Raw genomic sequence first — 12,083 nt, forward strand, 5'->3', positions numbered from 1 at the left:
AAGAACTGCTCCTAATCTGTAGTGAAATTAATCTGTGGAAACAGCGTTTCCTTTTGATATGAATCTGAAAATGGAGAATATTTATGTATTTTATTAGACAATTTTCAGGGGCTTTAATTTTGAAAAACAACACAGAATCGGGGCAGACATTTCGAATGTTACTCTGAGGAGGTCTGCTCTTAATCTAAAGTGAAATTGCTCTGTGGAAACGGGGATTTATTTATTTTTTTATATCAATATGGCTCTGAAACTGGACAATTCAGGTAAGATTAGACAGTTTATTAGGGCTTTAATTTTGAAGTACAAAATCAGATTTATTTACTTTTTTAAGGGTGTCTCTCTTATACAGTGACTGTTAGGAGAGCCTATACATACAGGGAATGACACAGTACATTGTGTTATTTCTGATTGCTATTTATAACATTTTTCAATGTCAAAATAACTGAAACAATTTAAATATCACCCAGAGGAATCTTGCTTTTACTTTGAAAACTGCTTTTAAACGTGAATACCGTTGTGCCCCATATCAGTGTTTCCAAAAAAATTTCAGTTGAGTTTTACATAGAATGCATGTGTGTGGCTCTTGTCCAAGTCATTTTTGCCTTCAAAGTCATAGAAACCAAAGTGCTTCCACACTTTTGACTTTTAATGCAGAGGGTGCTGGTTGTATTTCATGACTCTATTATGTGTTTGCCATAAATGGTCCCAGTGTTGCACTTACGCAGTTCTGAGGTCAGCCTTTTGCGTTCCTCAGAATTAGGTTTTTGACAGTTCTAAATCGGTTAAGAATCGCCCATGTCAACATCATGATGCATCTAAAAATAGATTTGACCCCCTGCCCCTATTCACCACAGCAAGAAAAGAAGCTTCTGTGCTCCGTGTTTATGGCAAAACAACAAGACACGGTTCCTTATGTACAGAGTCACATGCAGGAAACAGAAGGGAGTTATGAGTGTTTAAATTCAACTGTCCTTCTTGCAAGGCCTTAGTAGTGATGGAAAACCTGTGGACTCTACTATGTCAACCATGGCCAGGAACATTTCCTGCAGTGTGTTTTCCCATTTACACCAGTGTCCCAGTTCATGTGATATCAAAATCCACAGGAACCCAAACATGCTGCCCTTTGAACTCTGATTAGGTTATGGTCATTTCGTTCACGCAGCAAAGTGACGTCATGCCGCATGCGTTGTTTCTGTGTGTGGTTGAGACCATAGATATAAAAATCAGGTAGTTATGATTATTGTAGTTGGGGATATACACCTTCCTCAGTCGAAATAACTGTAATGTGGGGGCATTGGAGACCCATCCAAGATGGCGGCCCCGCTGATACGTCAGCTCCAATAGGCAGCGTCAGTCTATGAGGCGTCTACATATATTATGTCTATGGTTGAGACGGTCTGACTCTGTACCACCACATAACAGTAAATACTAAGCTGTTATTTTTTCACATTTGTTTTGAAATATTATAGTTCTGATAAAAAAAATTAATAAATAATGAGAATAAATATTCATATATAGATAGGCTACATATCCGATCCCTGATCGGGATGTAACGTCCGATTTTGATCAAGTCTGAAACCACGTGATCGGATCGGCACATCCCTAGCTAGAATCCTATATCAGACAAGGATAGGAAAACAAAACTCTCCAGATGTTCAGCAACTGGTCTCTGCAGTTCCCAGATGTTTATGATCTATTGGTAACAGCTACACAATGGCTAACATGGCACTGTGGAACCTTTTTTTTTTTTTTTTTTTTTTTACATCAAATTCAAGATGAGCTAATATTGAATCGTCAAATAGAGACGTCCTTTTTTCAGAAATTGATGTTTTCTTTGTTCTATGTGTAAGATCGGCAAATCATTGCATTTTGTTCTCATTTACTTTTAACAGTGTCCCAAATTTTACAAGGGTTGTATATGGTTCATCGAGCATTTATTAATCATTAAGAGAAACTACATCACTGTACAAACAGAGCATAATAGAATAAAACTTAACATAACTTATTGAAAAATACACATGCATATACAGCAGCAGCAGATATATAAGAATAGAGGTCTAGAAATGTATGTATCAGAAAGCTGGAATATTATAAATTCTACTACTATACTGTACTACTGTACATAAATAAACATAAAAACTAAAAGTAAGAGCTATAAAATAAATAAAGACAAAAAGTGAAAAAAGCTGCAGCAAATGTTCCTCCACAAAAGTTGGACTAGAGGGAATAAGATTGCTTGCATAGTGTCTTGTCTTTGCAGGTCTTTGGTAGCATGAGATTTTTTTTTTCTCTTTTCTGCTCTATTAGCAGGGAAAAAAACATTCTAATATTAAAGAAGCAGTGCAAAGACATTAAATCTCAAAAAGTCTAATTTCTGCAATCTCCCACCAATACTTCTAACATTTATTGAGGTTATATGAACACATTTTTAATGTTTTTAATAACCACTAGATGTCACCCTACATACAGAGGAAAACTTGTTGCAAAAGCCATAAGACTTGTGTATGAATCAATTGGATGCATTGACATTGCAGTTGCTGCACTTTCAAATGCCCCCTGAGAGAACAACAGACAGAATAAAACACATCTCTAAATTGTTTTTTTTATCAAACTTAAAAACCCTGATGACACCCAAAGGGTGGCACTTTTTCCACACATGGTTTTAGTTGTTTAGTTTTAAGTGGCACGGCAGGGATGGAGAAAAGGTAGAAGTTTCACTATGTTTATCTCTAACAGTGCATACAGAAGAAAAATATACATAATGACAGATGGTCTCTGCTCTCTTTATAGGTCGGTATGTACCCATATGTTTGAGGAGGTTGTGAGGATGACATCTTGGCCTTGAACCCCACCAGTATGTCAGGTAAGACTGGAACCTGAGCACCTCCACAACAGCACATGATCACATTCTCAGGTTCATTTCAAATATGATGATATCATGATAATAGGGTGCAACAGATTACTTAATTGTAATACAAGACAGCATTTTATTTTTGTCATGTATGAAAATACTTGTGATCTCCAAATACTAAAACAAGCATTCCATGTTAATTATAATCATTATATTAAAAATCAAGAGCCACAAGCAGCACAAGAACATAAGTCTTTACTGAACAGCAAACACTTAAGTTCAGCGCCTCTTTAAAGGGATTTTGTGGGGTTGTGTGATGTACCCAGGTCGCTCTTCTCACATCTAAAGTCGGTGTTAGCATTAGAATTTACTCCGTTTCTCCAAAATGAGAGCACTCACTCTTTACTACACGTAAGGGTAGGCGTCCACTATTCCGGCACGTCAACGTAACTCGCCGGATTGGATGCCTAGTTGTCGCCGTGTTGCTACTACAGTGGGTGTGTGGGGCGTGTAGAATGGCTCCGGGGGAAAGTAAATAACTTGTGATTTTAACCAACCGAAGTTTCTCCCTCTAAAAATTTGAGTTTTGGAGGGAAATTAATGTGTATAAATCGTCAGCAATGGAACATTATTTCATATTGTACCATGGATCCGGATCTGCGAGCGAGGAGAGCTGCTGTGCTGCTGCTGCTGCTGAGACACAGGAGATCACATGATCTACTGCCACTGGATAACGCACTCCGTCTGCCGTGGCAAATTTGCACAAAGTTCGGCCGAGCCCAACTTTTTGACGTGCCGCAGGTCCGCCGCTCGCCGTGCCGGAATCCCAGCATGCTTTGCGAGCACGGCGACAACGATCGGCCGGATTTCATTGAAAATGAATTGAATGCGTTGGATACGGCTTGATGTGCCGGAATAGTGGACGCCTACCGTAAGACACCAACTTCTCATAAGTGTTCCACACAGCCCCAATTCACAAAAAGCTAAATATCCCTTTTCGCTAACTGTTACCTCATTTAAAACCACATGATCTGGTATATTTTGAAAAACATATCAAATCAAAACCTACAACTTATCATTATTTTTTAGATGAGTGAGAAGAAAAGTCTAATTTCTTTTCAATCTTAGCAAAAGTCAGTTTACAGTGTTGTACTTAATTCAATTCAATTCAATTCATTTTTATTTATATAGCGCCAAATACAACAAATGTCATCTCAAGGCACTTTGATAATAAAGTCCAATTCAAGCCAATTGGAATTCAATTAATTGTAATCATAATTATTCATAAAATAATTCAATTCGTTTATGTAGAGCCAATTCAAAAACAATTTCCTAGCTAAGGAAACCAACAGATTGCACTGAAATACTTGAAGTAGCACCTGGTGATACTTACATTGCATAAGCTTAAAAAATCATTTACACAAAGAAGTGTCACATTTTTTATCCAGCAATGACCATTAATTTAGCAACTAAAGCAGAATTTCTTTCAAAAAAGAGCCTGCACTAGCGTGTGTGAGGTGTGTGTTTTGTACGCGCCGCTCTCAGCATTTAGACATCAGAGATCATGTTTAAGATAAATTGGTTGTCACAGGTGAATTTAGCCGTCCCACTGACCTTCCTTATCCGGCACATATATTTTTGATCCGAACAGACACAAGGTCACACGTATCACGAGGAAGTGGACTCAATCCCCCGGCTAGCTGTTCCACCCATAAGCCAACAACACCATTCAGTGATAATGCAATGTTTGTGATGCTGTTGATTTATCGTGCATATTCAACTTCTGTTTAATTGGTGTAGCCTCTGAATGCTGTGTATGTGATATGAGAAGCAGGATAGCTTCTCTGGCCTGTTTACTAAGCCAGTCGCTTTTTATAAAGTGCCTCTCCCATCTGTTTCAGAGCCAGCAGAAAAATGCTCCCCCCGCTGGAAGGATGAGGCCATTCAAAATGGTAATATATATGTTCTCTGTCTCAGCACTACTTTTCTTCCTCTCTGTCTGTGTGGGTGAGCTATGTAAAAAGCTTGTGTAAAATGTAATGAACTTCTTCAAAAAAAAAAAACAAGGAAGAAAAAAGACCTCAAGAAAATACCTTTTTTTTTTGCTTTGTGGTATCGTGGCTAATTAGTGACTTAGAGAGATTTAGAGATGTGACATATATGACTCCTGTCTTTGGTATTCATTTTAAAAATTGAAGCTTTGCTGTGGGATTGTGCTTAAAAGATGGATTACTACCAACTGTAAGAGGTCAAACCTCAGACATGAAAAACGTATTTGCGAGATTTGTGTGCAGTAGTTTGAGCTCAGCTTACTGTGTGCACTAGTGGGAGCTCTCAGGCTGTTTGCTATATGCTCTTATAGATAGTGAAACACACTTTAAGGGTTACTGATTGCATGGTCTCGGAAACCTGTACAACCAATCTCAAGTGACACACCCACAGAAGAAACGGGTATAGTGGAGTCGAGGTATTTTGACCAAAGCATATCGCTGATATTTTATTAAAACTTCAGGAATTTATATCAACTTGTGGAAAAAAGGTTGTGTCTCCTTTAAGCTCTTGTAAAGTTTAAGATTTAGTTAATTATTTAGAATAATTGCATCCCTTCAAATTCAGAATAAAATATAACCTATTGTCATTTTTAAGGATTATACAACATAAATTTTCACCCATTAAGCACTATGCACTATTTATTAACTATGCCAAGTCATATATAAACTTAGTTTGACATGTAGATAGATTTGACAGAATACAGGACTTTGTGTTATTAAAGGCATTCAGTTGATTTGTTGTATATAACACTTTATTTTTTATTTTTCAAACACAGAACAAACACTACACAGAATTGGTGTGGTTATGTTACAAACTGAAATGTGAAAAAAAACAAAAACAAAAAAAAGCCCACAAAAAAAAAAAGGGAGGGAATAGTTAAATACATAAAACTGACAGGCACTATTTCCAGTTGAAAGTAAGTTCTCCTTTAAGAAGGTCAGAGCGTAGATCACCGGGCAGGTAGTCCATCAGAGGTCGCCACACAGCTTTAAAGTTTTCAGTGTTACCACTTAATTTTGCACTTAACCTCTCCATCGGAATAACTCCAAATATTTCCCTATACCACTGAGTTACTGTAGGAGGTTTTTCACAAATCCAGTTTCGCAGAATACATTTCCGACCCAAGAATAGTAATTTATTAGTGAGCAGGAGTTTTTTTGTCTGGGGGTGGCAGCCCCAATAGACACTGCCCAGGATCTTTACAAATTCTCGTCTTTAGAATCGCACTTATCTCTTTGGTTACACATTTCCAGAACCTGGATATAACAGGGCATTTCCAAAAATAGTGAATATATGTTCCAATACCCGTCTTACATTTAGTGCATATTGGTGACCGGTCAGGATTTATTTTGTTAAGAAAATATGGGGTCCTGTGTTGTCTATGGATGATTTGTAACTGAGCGATCTTCTTACCCAGATGCTGAAGAAATGTCAGTGGCACCTCTTTTGTTTACACTCTGCTTTAAAGGCTTTATTATCATTCAATAAATTATTGAATATTATGCTTCCATCTATCTATTTCTGACTGCTTATCTGGGTCAAAGCAAATGGGGCAACAGTCCAAGCAGAACTGTCCCGACTTGCCTCACCCCAGCCAACCTCTCTGGCTCTTCCAGGAGGAAGGTAAAGCGCTTCCAAGCCAGTCAAGAGACGTAATCTCTCCAACATGTGCTGCGTTAAAAAGGGTTTGGAGTGCTGGTTGGACATTTCAACTGGAAAGCGTCCAGAAAGCATCTTCACCAAACGCTGGAGCCACCGCACCGAGCCCTTTTTAAAGTCAGAGCTCCTCAGAGCTCCTGCCAAAGAGTGAGCCCAGCCACACTTTATAGGAAACTCATTTTGCCAATTGTATCAACAAGCTTGTTCTTTTGAGTCACAATTGGTTATTGAATATCCACTAGTTTTATGATTGTGATTACAAACGCTCAAATCAACACTTGGGGGATGTTGATTCAGCTATTTTGTGGGGAAAACATAAATCCGCTTGGAAACTATTTAGCAGCTGAACATTTTGGTTTTGTCAAACATACCTGATAAAATTGAAGAAAATTGTAACTTATCCAAAAAGCAATTTATTCTTTTTTTTCCTCAGATTACTTAGGGGAAGGAAATGTGGAATCACCTCGTATTTTGAATTTCTAAAACAAATATCTTCACAAGTTAGATATGCAAGTGTTTCTGCAAGTCCTTGCAGGGTTTGATAAGCTGTTGCCCCAGGCTGTTCAGGAAATATGGCCTCAAAGGAAGAGCTATCAATGGAAACAAATGAAATTAATATAGACCGTAATCAAACAAAGATGTTGGCTGTTCCCTGTCAGCTGTGTCTAAAAATTTGGAGCAAGTTCTTCAGTTCTGAGCTGAAAAAATCCTTCAAAGCTAAAGTGTTGCAGGTTCTTCAAGTTGAACGGGTTCTGCTGGTGCCAGCAATCTTTCAAGTCATGCCACAGATTCTTAATTAGAATGAGCTCTGGGCTTTGACTAGGCCATTCAGTACTTTTAAATATTTCTTTAAAACACTCGTGTTGCTTTAGCAGTCTGCTTAGAGTCATGCTGAAAGGTGAACCTTCGCCTCAGTCTCACATCACTGCAAACAAGTTTTCCTGATTTTCCCTGTGTTTTCTATCATTCTTCGTTCCCCTCTGACCAGTTTCAAAGTCTCTACAGATAAAAAAAAAAACATCCCCAGAGCATGATGCTGCCACCATCATGCTTAACTGTAGGAATGGTGTTCTTGGGATGATGAGAGGTGTTCAGTTTGCACCAGATATAGCATTTTCCTTGATGGACAAAAAGTCCAATTTTGGTCTCATCTGATGTAATTTTTTCAACAATTGATATTATGAATATAATGTGCAAGATTTGCAAATCATTGCATTTTGTTCTTTTTTACTTTTAACAGTGTCCCAAATTTTTGAGGAATTAGGGTTGTATTATGGTTCATCGAGCATTTATTACTCATTAAAGGAAATAAATTAAAGCATAATAGAATAAAACTGAACCTTATTGAGAAACATGCATGCAGCAGCAGATATATCAGAATGGAGGTCTAGAAATATATGTACCACAGTTTATTTTAGTTTTTTTATAGTTTTATAGTTTATTTTTGTTTTTTATAGTTAACACATTTTTGTAGATGTTTTACATAAGATACCACTTAAAAGGTCCGTTTGAATTGCATTTTGTAGCACCCAAAAAATCTATAATTTTGCAAGCCACTGTACGTCATTCAGGTTTGTAAAAACCTTTTTGCAATGACTTTCAGCTCTCAGTCCATCTTTACTTCTGAGTCCAACCTATCATAATCTTTGCTTTTAGTTCAAAGACCTCCAGTGTAAAAAGCAGGACATGATTTCAATGGCACCCTGTTGCACTGTTTTTTTGTTTTTTTTTTCTTTTTAATTTACTTTATTCATTCATTTGTTCTGTTTCTTTGTTTTATTTGTGCCCGTTGGCTTCATTTTGTCACCTATAAACTAATTCCCACAGAGCTCTTCTTGTGCAGCTTATAGTACTGGCTAAAACCACCCAGGTTCCTCCAGGGTTTTTTTACACGTTGTACATTGTGGGGTTTTTTTTACCACAAAGTATCTAAAGCATCAATTTCATAACATTACAAAGTGTTGTAGCAGAGATTTCAAGATCTTTGGCTTGTCATTGTAATTCCTTTCTTTTGTACTTCTAGCTTTGTGGTCTTACAGTGGTCTTACAGCTCTCGTCTTCATAATTGTGAAAAACATTTGGAAACGGTCGCCCACATTTTTTGACAGTAAAACCTTTATACACAGATTAAATTTGTCTTCTGAGGACTGAAAGTTGAGTACTGTTAAGTCCATCCATCCATTTTTTTATACCCGCTTAATCCAATCTTAGGGTCACAGGACGGGGGGGGGGGGGGGGGGGGGGCTGGAGCCTATCCCAGCTGTCATTGCAAGAGGCAGGGAACACCCTGGACAGGTCGCCAGTCCATCACAGGGCCACACGGAGACAAAAGAGACACACAACCATGCATGCTCACACTCACTCCTAAGGACAATTTTAGAGACACCAATGAGCCTAACATGCATGTTTTTGGACAGTGGGAGGAACCCGCGCATACACGGGGAGAACATGCAAACTCCACACAGAAAGGCTGCAGCCTTGCTGTGAGGTGACGGTGTTAACCCTCACACCACCGCACAGCCTACTGTTAAGTCTTTATTTTAAGTATTAAACACAAAAATAGACAAAATTATTTCCATTTTATCTCACCATTCAGTATTTATTTCTTTTATTTCAAGATATTTCTAAATTTGTTCCATCGATTTTGACCAAAGCTGTAATTTCCATCTGCATTATCACAGTTGATTTACAAACAGTGACTTGAGTAAGTTTTGGGATCATAGAGTTAATTTCAGTGGGGAGAGACATTCATATTGCTTTATTCCGCAAATATCCGAAAAATCATAACTCTTCCTCAATCTGTTGCTGACACAAACGCAAAAGGAGATCAAATATTGATTTGTGGTAAATTAAGCTTTTAGTTTTTGTTCGATTTGCCTGTATTCCATTAGGATTTCTGGATGATGACTGGGAAATTGCTGAAACATTTAATTACTAGAATTGATATGTGAACAAATGTTTGCCTTTTCCATTTGGATATGTTTTTGTGCCTGTACATTACCGAAGGCATCAATGCTGTTTTTTTTTTCTTCAGTAAAATTGTTTTTAAGATTTGGCCAAAGCGTTGCCATTGTCTGAAAAATGAATGTTACCTTCTTTTACATACAGGATAACTGACTTCATTGATGATGATGCAGATAACTTTGTTTGGAGATGGTCTGCTGCCTGAGACGTTTGAATGTAAATTCATACAGTAGTTTTAAAGCATGTGTCTTGGTTGTGTTGAATCCATCCAGTTTTCTTGGATAGCCACCCCCTCTGCCGTGCCGGTGGAGCAGCTGCCATTTAGATGGACATGACATCACCCTTACAGTCTGAATCTCAGCTGTTCAGCTGAGGAGACTCAGTCTAACTCGCACATTCAGAGTTACTGTGAAGGTTGCATGTTCTATCACGCTGTTCTTTGGGATATTGTAGCTTCATACGTTTTCACAATTTTAGCTTTGTTTTAGTTTGTAGGTTTGACTGTCTTTCTTTTTGTCATTTTGAAAAAAAATTAGTTTAATAGCATCCCACCTTTCCATGATGATGCCCCACGCAAACCTCTATCTGTACAGTGGACCATCTCTAGTCTTTGTACCGATGGCAGCGTGAGGGACAGCAGATGGATTGTTTTTTTACAATGATTGCAAACTTGAATTTTCTAAACTAACCAAACCACATGTATTTTTGTGTTTTTTTACATTTTCACTCAAGAAAAGTCTCCAATGCTTTGGATAAACACCCACTTTCAGTCACTTTGAGAGTGAGCCCTATTAGAAATGTGTCTTATCGATGGCAGTCGCTGTGATGTTGATCAAACAAAATGCTTTCGGAGTTTGAAGCGGACTGTTGTTGAGCTGCACAACAAGACTGAGTCACTTGACCTCACAATTAAACTCTCCTAATTGGTTTGAGCAAGCTTTCAAGTGTGTGAAAATATACATTGTTTAAGCTGTATAACACTGAAAAAAGACACATCACACTATAGCTGAGGCAAATGATAAATTTATGTAGTTTGCTGGAAGATTTAATGGTAATGAGGAAAGATTGTGTTGGTTTTTTACATTACCTCAATGGGAGTGTCATTGATTCATTAAATATGTGAAGCTCTATCAATATAAAGGAGAAACAATGCGGTTGGAGCTTTGTGTGGGAGGTGCTCACAATAATAGAAGTCATATTAAAAGTAGTCATGTCCAAAAGAGATTCATATATTGCATTGTAAAGTACAGCATAATCCTATCAAAATTCAACCCTCGAAGTGGGAGCCTTCTGTTGTTTTCCTCGGCTTACCCTTAACTTTCAGGGTAAAGGTTCGACTAATGTGGACTCCTCAGGTAACAAAGAGTAGCCGGGGTCATCTGGCACAAGGCATCGTGTTAATTGAGGGCCCCTGGGTAGAAGAGATTCTTCACATCCAAAAATTGTTCATGACCGGCTTTGAACCCCTGAGTCGTAAAGTGATCAATCAGGGAGGGAATATATTTGTCCAAAAGCCCGCTCGAAGGCCACTTCAATGAGGTGCCTTCAGCTGGGACGCTATGATTCTCTGAGCAAGGCCATAAATAATTACTGGAATTACTGAGTGAGGAAGTCTGTTATTATTGAAAATAAAATGCTGGCAGGAATACCTGGAGTCTGTTGCTTGAGGCAATATTGGTGTTCCAGAGGGGATTTATGCACTGTTGACTCAGCACTGGACATGTCAATCATTTCTGTGGATATGTCGTCCCAACGTGTTTCCATGAAGGCATGTTTTGTAAGAAAAGGATACAGCTGACATTCAGTCAGATAATCAAGGTAAGTTTAAGATTTTAAATAGCCAGTAAGTTAATTGTAGACTCTGCAGTTTTGAAACCACCAACGCGTGTGTGTTTGTGTGTGTGTGTGTGCGTGCGTGTGTTGGTGTGTGTGTGTGTGTGTGTGTGTGTGTGTGTGTGCTCCCGCGTTTTTACTGACAGTGATGCTTCCAGGATGTACAGTGTGTTAAGGAAACTATCAAACTTGATAAGATTGTGTTCTTATTTATTTTCTACACAACATATATTGTTGGAAATACTTGAAGTCATTTTTAATCAAGACCTTCACATTTTTTTCAGAACTTTGTATCATGAGATGATAATCTAATTACTGCAATAGTCTATCGTTAAACATTTTAAACATTTTTTTATTCTGTTCCTGAACATTTTTAAAGTAATTAAGACGTGCAAATGGGACTATATTCCTGCTAATATGTATAATAAGAGCTCACTGTTTTCAGGTATTTCTCAAGTCAGTTTTGCAGCAGTCTGTCATATTTCACTATTTATTGCTAAATATTTTTGAACAGCAGACTCCTGTGTAGAAAAAAATATTTTTTACATGTCAACTAAAAATGTATGATAAGGAAACTAATAATTTGTTCCAACTTACAGAGAGATCATTAAAAGCATAAAATTTGACATGAGCTTCGCAGGCGCCAACACTGTCCACTCAGACAACAGATTGCTTCAGTATTGACTTGCCTTAAACTGTCTGATGAATGCTTAACAGTTTGTTA

The 12,083-nt window shown here is 37.8% G+C and overlaps 1 protein-coding gene across 5 annotated transcripts in view; it reads left to right on the forward strand.

The window, feature by feature from the left end:
• The window catches only part of thrb (thyroid hormone receptor beta), a 129,306-nt gene that overhangs the window by 96,559 nt on the left and 20,664 nt on the right, over positions 1-12,083 (forward strand). For all 5 annotated transcript variants that reach the window (XM_075450492.1, XM_075450496.1, XM_075450494.1 and 2 more), the window contains 2 exons: positions 2,791-2,863; positions 4,753-4,803. In XM_075450492.1, the coding sequence (XP_075306607.1) occupies positions 2,857-2,863; positions 4,753-4,803 (58 nt within the window). In that variant the 5' untranslated portion in view covers positions 2,791-2,856. The remainder of the gene's footprint in view (positions 1-2,790; positions 2,864-4,752; positions 4,804-12,083) is intronic.

The sequence above is a fragment of the Odontesthes bonariensis genome, chromosome 18 (assembly GCF_027942865.1).
Source record: "Odontesthes bonariensis isolate fOdoBon6 chromosome 18, fOdoBon6.hap1, whole genome shotgun sequence".
NCBI classification, from domain to species: Eukaryota; Metazoa; Chordata; class Actinopteri; order Atheriniformes; family Atherinopsidae; genus Odontesthes; species Odontesthes bonariensis.